The following is a 16,730-nucleotide window of genomic DNA, read 5'->3' as shown; positions in this document are numbered from 1 at the left end:
GCTCTCTGCTAAAGCACCTAGGAAAGCAGCGGAAGATGGCCTAAATGCTTGGGTTCCAGCCACACATGTGGTAGAAGCCAATGAAGCTCCTGGCTCTTGACTCTGACCTGGCTCAGCCCTGGCCACTGCAGCCATTTGGGGAGTAAACTAGTGGATAAAGGATCTCTCTGTGTCTCCCTCTCTCTCTAACTCTGAATTTTAAATAAACAAATAGTAGGGCTGCCACTGTGGCATAGCAGGTTAAGCTGCCATCTGTAGCGCCTGCATCCCATATGGGCACCAGCTCCAATTCCAGGTGCTCTACTTCCTTTATTTTTTTATTTTTGGACAGGCAGAGTTAGACAGTGAGAGAGAGATAGAGAGAAAGGTCTTCCTTCTGTTGCTTCACCCCCCAAATGGCCACTATGGCCGGTGCACTGCACCGATCTGAAGCCAGGAGCCAGGTGCTTCCTCCTGGTCTCCCATGCGGGTGCAGGGCCCAAGCACTTGGGCCATCCTCCACTGCCTTCCTGGGCCACAGCAGAGAGCTGGACTGGAAGAGGAGCAACCAGGACAGAATCCGGCGCCCTGAATGGGACTAGAACCCAGTGTGCCGGCGCCGCAGGCAGAGGATTAGCCAAGTGAGCCGTGGCGCCAGCCCAGGTGCTCTACTTCCACTACAGCTCCCTGCTGATGGCCTGAGAAAGCAGTGGAAGATGGCCCAAGTGCTTGGGCCCCTGTGTCTACATGGGAAACCCAGAAGAAGCTCCTGGATCCTGGCTTCAGATCAGTAAAGCTCCATTCGTAATCCGTAGTGACAATTTGGGGAGTAAACTAACAGATGGAAGATCTCTCTCTGTCTCTCCCTCTCTCTCTGCAATTCTGCCTTTCAAGTAAATAAAAACCTTTTAAATAAATCTTTGAATAATGAGTAAATATATCTATTTTGTTGTAAAAATTTTTGAAATCCATGCAGCATTTTCAATAACACACACCTGTCACATATATATTATAAATTGTATATATATATTATAAATTATACACATATATTTTATATATATATATTATTGTGTCTGGATCCTAGTAAAGGCCCAATAGTAGCTTCTTTAATTTTCTTTGTTACTCTCACCATGTATTTTGCAGGAACTCCAGTTTTCATGAGAAATCTACCTGTTTAAAATCTCAGTCACAGGGCTGGCACTGTGGCAGAATGGGTAAAACTACCACCTGCAGTGCCAGCACCCCATATGGGCACCGGTCCAAGACCTGGCTGCTCTACTTCTGATCCAGCTCTCTGCTATGGCCTGGGAAAGCAGTAGAAGATGGCCCAAGTCCTTAGGCCCCTGTACCCACTTGGGAGACCCAGAAGAAGCACCCGGCTCCTGGCTTCATATCAGCACAGCTCTGGCTTTGCAGCCAGTTGGGGAGTGAACCAGCGGGTGGAAGACCTCTCTCTCTCTGTGTAACTCTGACTTTCAAATAAATCTTAAAAAAAAAAAAAAAAACCTGGGCTGGTGCCGCGGCTCACTTGGCTAATCCTCCGCCTGCGGTGCCTGCACCCCGGGTTCTAGTCCGGGTGGGGAGCCGGGTTCTGTCCTGGTTGCCCCTCTTCCAGTGCAGCTCTCCGGTGTGGCCCGGGAGTGCAGTGGAGGATGGCCCAGGTCCTTGGGCCCTGCACCACATGGGAGACCAGGAGAAGCACCTGGTCCCTAGCTTCGGATCAGTGTGGTGCGCCGGCTGCGGCCCACTCGGCCATTGGAGGGTGAAGCAACGGTAAAGGAAGACCTTTCTCTCTGTCTCTCTCTCTCTCTCTCTCTCTCACTGTCCACTCTGCCTGTCGAAAAAAAAAAAAAAGAAGAAGAAGAAGAGTTTGACATCACACCCCTCCAGCCCAGCCTAGCAGACTCTCTTTGACAAGCTTCACTGGGGACCAGGGAGGCCTTTGGTTGATCAGTGATATTTTACATGGATATAAGGCTTTTGCAAAAGCTACATCTCTCATCACCTGATCTCTAACCTCAGTGGGACCCCAGGTACACCCTGTCTCACTTCATCCACATCAAATAATTATGTCCCTGTTACACTCCACACTTCATGGGCAGCGACTTCAGTGTTTCTGGCATGGGAACCCCTGCCTTCACTGTCCTCCCTTCCTCCCCTACCCCGCACACCCCTTTCTGCTCCCAAAGTCCCTGAACAGTGCTAGAGGGAGAACCAGGCAGACAAATATAAATGCATGCAGTCCAGTTTCGACTTGGCCCTTGCAGCTGCTCAGCAACCTCTTTATTTGTCTCATACATTCCCTGGCACTCTCCCACAGGGGCTGCTCCAGACTGTCCTCTTTCTCCTCAAACTAAAAATTCCAGTCTTCCTCCTTCTACTTGCAAAGATTTCATATTAGAGAGTTTCATCAAATTAACTATTCCTCATGCAACAAATCAGTAACATCTTTCTCCCCTTCAGCTAAGTCCTCTAGCCCTCCAGTTCCCTTCCTGAAAAAGCCATCGATGTTATTTGTCTCTTATTTATCCTTCTAGAGATATTTTATGACCATAAGCAAAAATATGGAAAAGGGGAACTTGCACTCATTGGTAAAGCAGGGCTTGGATAGGTGGAAAGAGATGATATTTCAGCTAGAAGAAACATCCTGGGCAAGGATACAGAAGTGAGAATGAATAAGATCTACTCAGAAAAAAGGGTATAGTGAGCCAAGTAATCCTGTGAACTAATCCCAACTGTTCCTTCTCCTTTTGCAGTTCTGACTTCATCCTGGTTATTTTCCTGCCAGTCCTGCTCTACATACCAGTTGAGTGGAAATCTGACACCACGTGGCCCCTCACCCATCCATCCTATCTCTCCTGGACCTCCGTTTCTATTTATTGAGCTTTGACCCCAACCATCTGTTTCAGCCCTGCTAAAGAGGTCCCAGCTCCTTCCTGAGTCACTCTCCAAATCAGACATCTTCTATTTCCTTGGTCACAAGGACAATTTCCTCACACCATTAAAAACAGAACACTGAATAGAAAAGATGTACTGTAAAGATGTTATTGATTTTATGAATCTATACAACATACAGAGGTCAAGGGAACATGTTAAACTATGCAACAAAGATGTAATCAGCAAAACCCAGACTGCATGAAACTCTACTGAAAAACAAAAAAAATAAAATCCCAAAGCCGGGGGTGGGGCGGGGTGGGTGGGAACGAAGGACAAATTTTAGTTTAAAAGTGACATGCAATACATATCCCACCAATGAAAATATGTGTACTTTATCTGAATACTAATTCCAAAAAAAGCTGTATAATTTTTTTATATTTAAATATTGACTCAATTATATCAAGGAATTACTTCTTTTATGTGTGCTACTGGTATTACAATTAGGATTTTTTTTTCAAAGGATCCTTACCTTTTAATGATACACCAAGAGATTTAGGAATGGAATGACATAATGCCTGTGATATTTTCCAAGATAACATGGGAAGGAGGAAGTAGATGGGAATACATGTGAAATAAGGCAGCCCTAGAGTTGATACTACTTGAAACTGAATGTTTCATAGATGGGGAGTCATTATGCTATTCTGCTTATTTTTGTACAAGTCATAAAATATCCATAAAAAAATTTTAAAAAAGGTTTCTGGAATAAAAAAAACTTTAAAAAGAATGACACTGAATTCTCGAGCATGGGATGAAAGTGCGTATTAGTCTGAAGGAGTGAAACAGGAGCTGGAATTTAAGAAGAGGACAGTCTGGAGCAGCCCCTGTGGGAGAGTGCCAGGGAATGTATGAGACAAATAAAGAGGTTGCTGAGCAGCTGCAAGGGCCAAGTCGAAACTGGACTGCATGCATTTATATTTGTCTGCCTGGTTCTCCCTCTAGCACTGTTCAGGGACTTTGGGAGCAGAAAGGGGTGTGCGGGGTAGGGGAGGAAGGGAGGACAGTGAAGGCAGGGGTTCCCATGCCAGAAACACTGAAGTCGCTGCCCATGAAGTGTGGAGTGTAACAGGGACATAATTATTTGATGTGGATGAAGTGAGACAGGGTGTACCTGGGGTCCCACTGAGGTTAGAGATCAGGTGATGAGAGATGTAGCTTGGGCCGGCACCACGGCTCACTTGGCTAATCCTCCGCCTGCGGTGCCAGCACCCCGGGTTCTAGTCCTGGTTGGGGCGCCGGATTCTGTCCTGGTTGCTCCTCTTCCAGTCCAGCTCTCTGCTGTGGCCCGGGAAGGTAGTGGAGGATGGCCCAAGTGCTTGGGCCCTGTACCCGCATGGGAGGCCAGGAGGAAGCACCTGGCTCCTAGCTTCAGATCGGCGCAGTGCACCGGCCATAGTGGCCATTTGGGGGGTGAACTAACGGAAGAAAGACCTTTCTCTGTCTCTAACTCTGTCAAAAAAAAAAAAGAGAGAGATGTAGCTTGTTGGAAAAGCCTTGTATCCGTGTAAAATATCACTGATCAACCAAAGCCCTCCCTGGTCCCCAGTGAAGCTTGTGAAAAAGGAGTCTGCTGGGCTGGGCTGGGCTGGAGGGGTGTGATGTCAATCTCTTCTTCTAAGATCCCTGCAGGGCTCTAAAGTTATGGAGAGCTGTAACAATGACTTCCCAATGATTGATGTTTTAATTAGTAGCTATGTAACCTCAAGCAAGCTATTTCCTTTTCTGAAAAAGATTTATTTATTTTATTTGAAAGGCAGAGTTAGAGAGAGAGAGAGAGGTCTTGTATCTTCTGGTTGACTCCCTAAATGGCTGCAGCAACTGGGGCTGGGCCAAGCCAAAGCCAGGAGCTTCTTCTGGGTCTCCCACATGGGTGCAGGGGCCCAAGGGCTTGGGATATCCTCCACTGCTTTTCCAGGCACATTCTGATCCTAGGAGCTGGATCAGAAGTGGAGCAGCCAAGACTCGAACCAGCACCCATACAGGATGCTGGCACTACAGGCAGCAGGTTTAGCTGCTACGCTACAGGGCTGGCCCTGTTATTTTCTTCTTTGAATCTTGGTTTCCTCATCTGTAATAAGTTGAAATAATATTATCTACTTTGTAAAGTAGATGTGAAGATTAAGTAAAATAATGTGAATAGGCGCTGGTGTTGTGGCATAACAGGTTAAGCCACTGCCTTCAATGCCGGCGTCCTATATGGGCAGATTGAGTTCCAGTTGGTCCACTTGCGGTCCAGCTCCCTGTCAATGTGCCTGGGAAAGCAGAAGAATGTGGCCCAAGTCCTTGGGCCCCTGCACTCATGTGGAAGGCTTGGATGAAACTCCTGGCATCAGCCTGGCCCTGCCTTGGCCATTGCGTCCATTTGGGGAGTAAACCAGTGGATGGAAGCTCACTTGCTTGTTCTCTCTCTCTCTCCCCCTCCCCCCTTTCTGTAATCTCTGCCTTTCAAATAAATAAAATAAATATTAAAAAAAATTTTGAGTAGAAGCATCTAACACAGTGCTATTCTATATGAGATACTGTACTCCCTCAGCAGGTGAATGCAATCTTTCATTCTGAAGCTGATGCAACGCTGTAGTAAATGTTATCATCTGATAGGGTAGCAAAAACTAATTGTCTATTTTGTTATTGCAATCTTACAAAATTGGTAAGAGATATGTCCCCACCTCCAAACACACACCCTTCCAACATTCTAAATAGATTGAAGTAAAAGCTTTTGCGAAAAATAGTAGCAGTAGTGAAAATAGCCAACACTTACAAAATCCTTACTAGATCAGGACCTCAGAGCACAGATATGGCTTAGGGATAAAAATGTGTGAGTCATCTGCATGTGGGTGGTATTTGAAGTCATAGGCATAATTGAGAGCGTCTAGAAAAGAGCGAGCCTAGGACTGAATCCTGAGGAACTTCATCACAAACTGGCCTGCAGGAGCCAGTAAAGGAATTTCAAAGAAATGACCAGAGAAGTACAATGCCAAAGAGGATGATGGGACACAGAAGTTGATGTATAAAAGTATTTCAAAGAGGAAATGATCGTGAGTATCAAATTTTGCATAAGGGGTCAGGTAAGTTTGTGGCACAGCCAGGTAAGCCACTGTCTGTGACACCAACATCCCATACCAGAGTGCCAGTTAGAGTCTCAGCAGCTCCACTTCTGATCCTTGCTCCATAATGCACCTGGGAAAGCAGCAAATGACCCAAGTGCTTGGGCCCCTGCCACCCATGTTGGAGACCTGGATGGAATTCCAGGCTCCTGGCTTCAGCATGGCGCTGCCCTGGTCATTGTGGCCATTTGGGGAGTAAACCAGCAGACTTAAGATCTCTCTCTCAGTCATCCCCTTCTGTCACTCTGCCTTTCAAATAAGTAAAATCTTTTAAAAACTGTTCAAGTAAGATGAGGACTAAAATCATACATCAAATTTAGTGACTTGATGGTCAACAGTCACTTTATCATCAAAGATTAAGATTAAAGCCAGTTAAGTGTGTTGTAGAAGGTGTAGGAAGAAGAAAATGGGAAAACAGCTGTTTCAAGAAGTTTGGCTATTGGAGGCCGGCACCCCCATACCAGCATAGTGGGTAAAGTCGCCCCTTCCCATACCAGCATCCCATACAGGTGCCGGTTCAAGTCCCAGCTGCTCCATTTCTGATCCAATTCTCAGCTATGGCCTGGGAAAGCAGTAGAGGATGGCCCAAGTCCTTGGGCACCTGTACCCACAAGGGAGACCCAGAAGAAATTCCTGGCTCCTGGCTTCAGATTGGCCCAGCTCCAGCCATTGCGGTCAGTTGGGGAATGAACCAGTAGATGGAAAACCTCTCTCTCTCACTCTGTCTCTGCCTCACACATCTGTATCTCTGCCTTTCAAATAAATAATTAAATTTTTTTTTTAAAAAAGAACTGTGGCTTTAATTTGCAAATTGCCCATTGTTTTAATAGCTGTATAGCTGGTTTTGAATTATAAGAAGTGAATTAGATTTAATTGGATAGAGCCGGCGCCGCGGCTCACTAGGCTAATCCTCCGCCTAGCGGCGCCGGCACACCCGGTTCTAGTCCCGGTCGGGGCGCCGGATTCTGTCCCGGTTGCCCCTCTTCCAGGCCAGCCCTCTGCTGTGGCCAGGGAGTGCAGTGGAGGATGGCCCAGGTGCTTGGGCCTTGCACCCCATGGGAGACCAGGAAAAGCACCTGGCTCCTGGCTCCTGCCATCAGATCAGCACGGTGCGCCGGCCGCAGCGCGCCGGCCATGGCGGCCATTGGAGGGTGAACCAACGGCAAAGGAAGACCTTTCTCTCTGTCTCTCTCACTGTCCACTCTGCCTGTCAAAAAAAAAAAAAAAGATTTAATTGGATAGGACCACTTAATGTATATCATAATTATGTAAATAAAAGATGGTGAATCTTATTTAAAAGATTAAAAAAATTAAATTTGACTATCAAAGAGAAAGGAGTTAAGTGGTAGTTGGAGAGAGATGTGAACTCAATGAAACTGCTTTTGTAAAACTGGAAAAACTTGGGCAAGTTTAAATGAAAACATTCCAATGACTGGGAATAAATAGGAGAAAAAAAGAGATAATAGCATAAGGTTTGGGGTGGGCATTGTAGCACATCAGTTTCAGAGGTTAAGCTACTGCCTGCAACGCTGGTATCCCATGAGAGCTAGTTCAAGTCCCAGCTGTCCCACTTCTAATCCAGCTCCCAGATAATCCTCCTAGAAAAGCAGCAGAAGATGGCCCAAGTGCTTGGGGCCCCACCACCCATGTGGGAGACCTAAATGGAATTCCAGGCTCGTGGCTTCAGCCTGGCCCAGCCCTAGCCACTGGGGCCGTTTGGGAGTGAACCAGAGGATAAATCTCTCAGTGTAACTCTGCCCTTCAAATAAATAAATCTTTACAAAAAAATAGTATAAGGTTTCCAGAAAGGTATGGGTAGATAAAACACAAAATATAGTAGATAAGAAATGAGAAGTATAAAAGGTAGGTTGGGGCCAGCACTATGGTATAGCAGGTAAAGCCACTGCCTGCAGTGCTGGCATCCCATGTGAGCTGGGTTCAGGTCTTGGCTCTGATCCATTCCCATTGCCTGCTAATATACATACTGGGAGGCAGCAGGTGATGAAATAATTGGGTTCTGCCACCCATGTGGGAGACCCAGATGGAGTTTCTGGCTCCTGACTTTGGCCTGGCCCAGCCCTGGCTATTGCAGGCATTTGGGGAGTGTCTCTGTCTGCCTGCCCCCTTTCTCTCTTTGTGTTTCAAATTTTTAAAAAAGGCCTATGTAGTCATCCTTCAGGATCTACAGGGATTGGTTCCAGGACCTCCTGCAGATACCAAAATCTGTAGATGCTCAAGTCTCATACAAAATAGTGCACTAATGGGGTGAATGTTTGGCAGGGTGGTTCAGGTGCCACTTGGAATGCTCACACTCCACGTCAGACACAGTGACTGTGTTGCAGTCCCGGCTCCCCTTCCAACCCCAGCTTCCTGCTAATTGTACACTCTGGGAGGCAGCCAATGATGGCTGGAGTACTTGGGTCCCTGCCACCTAACTGGAATATCTGGATGAAGTTCCAGGCTCCTTGCTTCAGCCTAACTCAACCCTGGCTATTGCATCTTTCTCTCTCTCTGCCATAAATAAATAAATAGAAAAAAATTTAAGCGCTGTATTTCTGGGGCTGGCATTGTGACACAGTGGGTTAAGCATCTACTTGTGAGACTGGAGTCCCAAATTGGAATCCTAGTTTAAGTCCCAGCTGCTCTGCTTCCAATCCAGCTTCTTGCTACTGTACCTGGGAAGGCAGCACAAGATGGTCCAAGTGCTTGGGCCCCTGCATCCACATGAGATCTGGATGAAGCTCCTGACTCCTGGCTTCAGCCTGGTCCAGCCCTGGCTGTTGCAGCCATTTGAGGAATGAACCAGGGGCTGGAATTGTGGTGCAGGGGATTAAGATGCCATCTGTAAGGCCAGCATCCCTTTTGAGCACTGGTTGAGTCCTGGATGCTCTACTTCCTATCGACCTCCCTGCTAACATGTCTTGGAAAGCTGCAGAAAATAGCCCAAATATTTGGGCCCCTGCTACCCACATGGGAAACCCAGAAGGAGTTCTAGACTCCTGGCTTCGGCCTGGCCCAGCCTTGACAATTGCAGCCATTTGGGGAATGAACCAGTGATGAAAGATACCTCTCTGTCTCTCTCTCATACTCACCCTTTTATATAAATAAATCTTCAAAAACAAAAAAGCACTGCATTTGCATATCACACATATACATCCTCTTGTGTACTTTAAATCATCACTAGATTACTTATACCTAATACAATGTAAATGTTGTATAAATATTTGTCATACTATATTGTTTAGGGAGTAGTGACAAGAAATTCCGTATATCATTACTACAAAATGGGGCCGGCGCTGTGGCCTAGCGGGTGGAGCCTCTGCCTGCAGTGCCGGCATCCCATGAGGGCACCAGTTCGAGTCCCGGCTGCTCCTCTTCCGATCCAGCTCTCTGCTGTGGCCTGGGAGAGCAGTGGAGGATGGGCCAAATCCTTGGGCTTCTGTACCGGTGTGGGAGACCCAGAAGAAGCTCCTCGCTCCTGGCTTCGGATCAGCACAGCTCTGGCCATTGCGGCCAATTGGAGAGTGAACCAGTGGATGGAAGATCACTCTTGTTCTCTCTGCCTCTCCTTCTCTCTCTGTATAACTCTGACTTTCAAATAAATAAATAAATCTTTAAAAAAAAAAAAGAAAACCAGTGTTTTTTAAAAAAAAATCATTACTACAAACACAATTTTTTTCCAAATATTTTCTGATCCATGACTAGTTGAATCTACAGATGCAGATCCTGTGGACATGCAGGGTGAACTGCAAAGCCTTTTTAAATTTAAGACTTATTTATCTGAAAGGCAGAATAAGGGGAGGGGGTGAGACAAAGATCTTCCATCTGCTGGTTCACTCTCCAAACAGTCTCAGCATCCAAGCCTGGGTCAGGCCAAAGCCAGGAACAAGGAACTCCATCCTGGTTTCCTACATGGGTAGGAGGGGCCCAAGCACTTAGACCATCATCTGCTGCCTTCCCAGGCACATTAGCAGGAATGCTAGATCAAATGGCAGAGCAGTGACACTTGAACTGGCACTGATATGGGATGTTGGCATCATAAAAGCAGCTTAACATGAGGTACCACAATACCAGCCCCCACAATGCCTTTTTACCTGTCTTTTAAATCATATTCAAAATTGTTTATCTAGAATTTTAGTGTCCTCTCAATCTAGCCACACTCCACTAACTCTCATCCTTTCCCTTAAACATTCCCTCTATTAGCAATGGTTATTTTTTTAAAATATATCCAAGTTTATTTTGAACGAGCCTTTATTTATTTATTTTTTTGACAGGTAGAGTTATAGACAGTGAGAGAAAGAGACAGAGAGAAAGGTCTTCCTTCCATTGGTTCACTCCCCAAATGGCCACTACGGCCGGCGCTGCGCTGATCCAAAGCCAGGAGCCAGGTGCTTCCTCCTGGTCTCCCATGCAGGTGCAGGGCCCAAGCACTTGGGCCATCCTCCACTACCCTCCCGGCCCACAGCAGAGAGCTGGACTGGAAGAGGAGCAATCGGGACTAGCACCCAGCGCCCATATGGGATGCTGGCACCGCATGCGGAGGATTAACCAAGTGAGCCACAGCGCCGACCCCAGCAATGGTCATAATCAGCAAAGAGACTAAGCTTCAAGATAAGCTGAAGAGAAACATTTTTTCACTCTATATATTTTGACATTGAGATTTTTTTTTTTTACAGTGACATTGTATTACTTTTGGGATTTAAAATAAAACACAAAACAACACCTTCTACCCTAGAGTTTGGTTCTCCCTACTCTTCCATACCTAAGTTTCTTATTCTCCAAATGTCCATTCAAAATGTGCTTCTTAACCTTCACATTTATGGTTGATTAATTTTCAACTAAGGTGCCAAGATAATTCAATGGGGGAAAGAATAGTCTCTGCAACAAACAGTACTGGAACAAGTGGATGTGAACACAAAAGCATAAAGTTGGCCCTCTTACTTCACACTAAATTAAAAAATTAAACCAACCTAAATATAAGGGGTATAACTTCAACATTCTTGGAAGAAAACATAGCGGCAAATCTTCACAACCATTGTTTTAGGTGGTGGTTTCTTGGATATGATATCAAAAGCACAAGCAACCAAAGAAAAGATACACTGGATTTCATCAAAACTAAATTTTTGTGTCAAAGGATACCACAAAGGAAGTAGAAAGACAAACTACAAAATGGGAGGAGATATTTGCAAACCATATATCCGAAAAGGGACTTGTCTCCAGAAAACAAAGAACATTTATGACTCTACAATAAAGACAAGTTACCCAATTAACAAAATGGCAAAGGACTTGACCACACATTTCTCCAAATAAGACACGCAAACAGCCAATAATCACATGTAAAAGTGTTCAACATCATTGACCACTGGGGAAATACAAATCAAACCCACTTTGAAATACTACTTCACACCTACTAGGATGGCCAGACAACATATAACAAGTACTGGTGAGGATATGGAGAAATTGGAACCCTCTTACAGGTGCAGCATATTTTGAAAACAGTCTGACAGTTTCCCATAAGATTAAAGTTAACCATTTGATGCAAATTTACACTCCTAGAGACCTACCCAAGAGGAACTAAAACATGCTCAAAAACTTGTACACAGATGTTTACAGAATTACTCATAATGGGCAAAAAGTGGGAATAACTCAAATGTCCCTCAACTGATGAAGAAAATATGATACATCCACATAATGGAATATTATTTGGCTATAATAAGAAATGAAGTGTTGATAAACGCTACAATATAGATGAACCTTAAAAACATTATAAGGGGCCAGTGCTGTGGTATAGCAGGTAAAGCCACCACCTACAGTGCCAGCATCCTATATGGGTGCTGGTTTGAGTCCAGGCTGCTCCACTCTGATCCAGCTCTCTGCTATGGCCTAGAAAAGCAATAGAAGATGGCACAAGTCCCTGGGCATCTGTACCCACATGGAAGACACCTAAGAAACTCCTGGCTCCTGACTTCAGATCAGCCCAGCTCCGGCCCTTGCGACCATTTGGGAAGTGAACCAGCAGATGGAAGACCTCTCTCTGCCTCTGCCTCTCTGTAACTCTGCCTTTCAAACAAATATTTTTAAAAAAATCATGGTAAGTGAAAGAAGCCAGACATGAAAGACCACTTATTGTATGATTACATTTATGTGAAATGTGCAGAGTAGACTCATTCATAAAGGCAAAAAGTAAATTAGTGGTTGCCTAGGGCTGTGTATTTGGGAAGAAACTCAAAATAAATGTCAGTGGATACAAGGTTTGTGGAGTGATAACAGTGTCCTAAAATTGACTGTAATTGCATAACTCTGAGTATACTAAAAATAACACCGAATTTAACACTATAAATTAATGAATTATGTAAGTGAATTGTATCTTCATAAAGTCGTAGAAAAACAAACTTACTATTTCAGAGCCTTGACCTTTTTACCACAATCTACATTAAGCTCTCCTCCATTCTTTCATCTCCTACAACTTGTAGAATCTACTGTACAAGTTTGCACTCAGTTAAACTACCTGATAATGTTTATTATTATTTTATGTAGCTTAGTCTTGATTTATCAGACTGTCATTTTCTTGAGAAGAATGAGTAAGTCCTGTTTCTCAGATATAGCTAAATCCCCTAACACAAAACTGGGCACATAGGAAGTACTCAGTGACTATCTAGTGGTGGTAAGTAACAGATTCAGTGTACATGTGCCTGTTTTCACACATGTGTCAAATGCACACAGACATTGGGAGAATGAATAGGGTCTTAGTGAGGTGAGAGAATGACACTATGTGAAGTTGTAGAATACAAGATTTATTTAAGGGCAAAACAGCACGGTTTGAACAGTTTTGTTCTCCCCTCCTTTAGCCTTCTGCTGCTCAATGACACCCCATGGCCAGGTGTACCGTGGTCTCTGAGATTCTATGAGAGTCGCTGAGGTCCTATCTAGACATTCAACTGTCTCATGTCACTATTCTCCCATTGCTTCCTCCTCTTCCTCCTCCTCTGTCCAGCTCAGATCATCATCTGAATCCTCAGAATCTTCCTCATCCATCTCTAATACAACTCCTGCCCTAGCCTTCTCAGCTAGTGCATCAGGGTGCTCCAGCTGGGCCCAGCATCCTGGGTCAGCCTTGACCAGGGAGATTTCAACTCGAGATGGCATCAAAGAGACAGAGCTCTGCTCCACGTTTATGACCTGAGGAAGAGGGAAAGATGGAACAACACGGAAGAAAGAGAATGAGGAAATCAAAGGGAGTAGGGTTGGGATGAAGTGGTGATGAATGAGAGAGAAAAATTTTTTAAAGGTGGAAAAAAGGGAAGGAATAAGTCAATATGATAAGGTAGACAGAGTAGAAAGAAATGAGAGAAGAGACGAGTGTGATAGAGGGGAAGAGGGAGAGAACATGAAAGCAAATGAAGAGAAAAATCTCCATTTTCCCACTACAACTCCTTCCCTCAAGGTACCCTCCATTTAATTCCAGTCTGGGCTCTTCCTTCACCCCATTTGCCTCCCTCTCCTTTGACCCCTTCTCTTCACTTACCCCCCAGAGCTTCATCTGTGTTTGGAACACACGGTTGCCATCAAAAACAATGTTGACATGAAGCTGAGAGAAGAGAATTACATGAGTAGTAACTAATACTGAGTCATTATGACAGAACCAGAAATATGATCTATGGGTCAGGCACATAACCCTGAACTAACAGCTTTCTCTTCTCAGGAAACTAAGGAACCTACAGGCAAACTGCACACAGCAACTCTGTACGACTGCAATGTATTATCCAATTCACTAGCCTCCCATCCAGTGTAAGATCATTCCTCACCTCAGTTTGACTGGCTTTCACCCAGTTGAATGCAGGAAGTGGAATCTGGCCATATACAGTCACCACAACTAAGGAATCTGTCTGGTGCCAATCGTGACGGCAAGATGTTGGCAGCTAAAGAAAGGATATAAAATGTGGATAGTAAAAAGAAACTCTTTACTCAAGGGGAGTTCTTATGTGTGTACAGAAAACATAAGAGTCTCAGAAAGATTAACTCTCCTTCATACTGCAAAGCCTCTGGGATGTAGGAGGAACTGGGAGCAGAATCTTATTCAGTCCACATTAAGAAGATAGGGAGCTTGGCCATGAGGTACAAGGAGGAGTTTCTGAGACAGGGTTATAATCAAGACTTCAGCAAAATTTAGCCTTACCTGCTTCCCCCAATCATGTCTACCAACTCTGCATCCTGGCTGTGCCAGGAATGCCCCAAAATCCAGGGTCTGGATGCCACAACAACTCCAAGACTTCATCCTAAGGTAGGAAGATAATCCAACTAAATTCCCTTTGCCCCCCTGACAAGCTCCCACTCCTGTCTTATGATCAGCATTGGCAGAAACCTGCCACACAGTCCACCCAATCCCCTCCCTCACCCCTCATGGAATCGAGGCGCTCCTGGGTGGTAGGTACATGGAGTAGCATCACTCTCAGGGCCTTGGTAAACCTAAGGATAAAGGAGGATCAGGAAAAGAATCAGGTCTTTCTAAGTTATCTCCCACTCAGCCTCCTAGCTATACCCACTCTTCCTTAGGTATAGCATCTCTCAGTCACATGCTTGAACTCAACAACTCTCACTCACAGCATCACATCCTGGGTTCTGGCAGCTGGAACCAGTCCGGATCAGAGTACTGTCAAGTCCTGGGCAAGGGCAAGGGCAAGAGAGTCAGAAGCCTATTCACTACCCCTTCCCAATTGGCACTTGCACTGAATTCCAGTCTGAGAGGCCTGTCCTACTAAGGACACACCTACCTGCCCCAGGTTCTTGGTCTAGTTCCTTTTGTTCTAATGCCATTTCCAGGGCTTGGGATATATTTAGCGGCAGCAGCTTCGGAGGCAACTCTGACCTAGGAGTTATGGGTAGGTGATTTACTTCTGACCCATTAACCATGGTTGCCAACTTCAACACTCCAACTTGTGCTAATGGAGTCTAAGAAGTCTGGTGACTGAGGCGTGGTTGGAGAAGTTGAGCAGCAACACCATTGCCAACTTTCATCTCTGTGTACATCCCAAATCCCTGAACCCGGAAGCAATCCCTAGGGCTTCTCTTGCTCATCTACTCAGTTGCTCTAAATTTAAGCAGAGCATTATCATGTCCTCTTCTTTACCTAATTGTGGACCTAATACAACTTTCTTCTGTTGCTCCTATTATTCCCACAAAATTATTCCCTGCAGCCTCCTGACTACCAATACTACTTTTCTTGATCTACTTTACAGCTCTTTTCTAGAAAGAACCAACCAACCCAAGTTATTCTCAACAACCCCTCCTGTGTGATATACTAATTATATATTTGTGAGGTCCATCTACTCTTTTAACTCAAGATATCTACCCCATCATCCTCATACCACCTTAGAGCACAATATAGACCATCCAAATCCTTATGCCTGACCCATCTCCCATCTCTGATCTCTAGTTCCCAACCCTTAATGATCTAGTAGTTACTCCTAGGAAGCTGCACAAATGCAGGAAAAACCCAGGGGCCTCTCCCTCTTTACTTGGGCCTCTCCCGGCGCAAAGTCTCTGCTGACTTTGGAATTGTATTCAGAGGTTTTTGCTCCTGAAGTGAACTGCTTGTAGCAGGGCCTTCAGGTTGAGGGGCCTCAGGAAGCTTCTCAGCACAGTGTGGTCCCATAGTACAGCCCTAGTATAGATAAGGAGATAAGGGTTAGAAATAGAATCCTCCTGTTGGGGACAGAGAACACACGGAAGCAAAGGATTTACCTTGATGTTTAAGAACTCAGAGAAATCTACTGTTCGCTTTCGGCAGCAGGACCAACCCTAATAAAGACAAGACCCAGATCAATTCCTGGGTACATTTCCTTTGGGAATGTGCTTGCTGTTTCCCCTCACCTATTCCTCACCTTAAGTGCATCATGGAAGATTGGGACCCCAGGGTGATGGCAACAGGAATCTGTGGGTATTAGTAAAAGGAACAGGGAAGACAACTTAACTACCAACTAATTATTTCTTCTTCCCCAGACTGTTTATGGCTTCTTTTCATATAATGTAAAAACTGACAAAGGTCATACTACTTACATGATATCTTTCCTTGCTCCTTTAAAGACTGCCCCACAGTTGACCACCCTTTAAAGCTCACCCAAAGCCCCTGGCCGGGTCAGGATTATTTACTCACCAGGAAGGTTGGTATTGGGGTCAAAGTGTTGCCCACAGCCTTTGTTATGGCAGAGTAGAGACATGGAGGCGTTGGTAGAATTGGTGAAAGGGTATTTCAAGGAGTCTGGCTGCCGAGTGGGGAACACCTCTTAGTCTGGAGGCTTTTAGCTGCCTGGAAGAGCCAGCTGTTTCTATCTTTAGTTCAGGAGGCGTACACCTCCTAACATGGGAAAGGGAACTTCAATTGGTCTTCCCAGCCAATAGGAAAGAGCTCAGGAGCATTTTAGCCCTGAGGCTCAGGAAAAAAGGATCAGGCACAGTAGGGCTTTGGAACTTGGGTGAGGTCAGCAACCACAGCTGAGACCTTTTTAGACGTTGCCAATTCCAAGCCTCTGACATACAGGCAGCTGCTCAGAAATGAATACCAATTGAGACCCCTCCCATAGCTCAATGAAGGCATGCCAAGCCCTCCAGCTCAATTTCTTCTTTCAAAGTTTTCCTGTCATATATCCATGTAGTGCCAAGAGCACCGATTCTCGACAATCATGTCAGCCATAGTATGCATTCATCCCACCTCTT

At 45.2% G+C, this 16,730-nt stretch overlaps 1 protein-coding gene across 4 annotated transcripts in view; it reads right to left on the bottom strand.

Annotated features, from left to right (window-relative positions):
- Positions 1–16,459, bottom strand: part of ITGB1BP2 (integrin subunit beta 1 binding protein 2) — a 30,004-nt gene extending 13,545 nt beyond the window's left edge. Inside the window, exons 1-11 of one of the 4 annotated variants that reach the window (XM_002720100.5) lie at positions 16,171–16,459; positions 15,899–15,948; positions 15,759–15,815; positions 15,533–15,678; positions 14,789–14,883; positions 14,619–14,677; positions 14,413–14,483; positions 14,194–14,293; positions 13,823–13,936; positions 13,543–13,605; positions 12,791–13,196 (exon numbers count right to left, since the gene is read on the bottom strand). In XM_002720100.5, coding sequence (XP_002720146.1) covers positions 12,969–13,196; positions 13,543–13,605; positions 13,823–13,936; positions 14,194–14,293; positions 14,413–14,483; positions 14,619–14,677; positions 14,789–14,883; positions 15,533–15,678; positions 15,759–15,815; positions 15,899–15,948; positions 16,171–16,234 — 1,047 coding nt within the window. In that variant the 5' untranslated portion in view covers positions 16,235–16,459 and the 3' untranslated portion in view covers positions 12,791–12,968. Of the gene's footprint in view, positions 1–12,790; positions 13,197–13,542; positions 13,606–13,822; positions 13,937–14,193; positions 14,294–14,412; positions 14,484–14,618; positions 14,678–14,788; positions 14,884–15,532; positions 15,679–15,758; positions 15,816–15,898; positions 15,949–16,170 lie in introns of those variants that run through there. The other 3 variants (XM_051827200.2, XM_051827201.2, XM_051827202.2) reach the window with 3 other exon arrangements.
- Positions 16,460–16,730: the final 271 nt, after the last annotated feature.

Source organism: Oryctolagus cuniculus, chromosome X, assembly GCF_964237555.1.
Source record: "Oryctolagus cuniculus chromosome X, mOryCun1.1, whole genome shotgun sequence".
In the NCBI taxonomy this organism is placed as follows: Eukaryota; Metazoa; Chordata; class Mammalia; order Lagomorpha; family Leporidae; genus Oryctolagus; species Oryctolagus cuniculus.
This window is presented reverse-complemented; position numbering and strand designations above follow the sequence as displayed.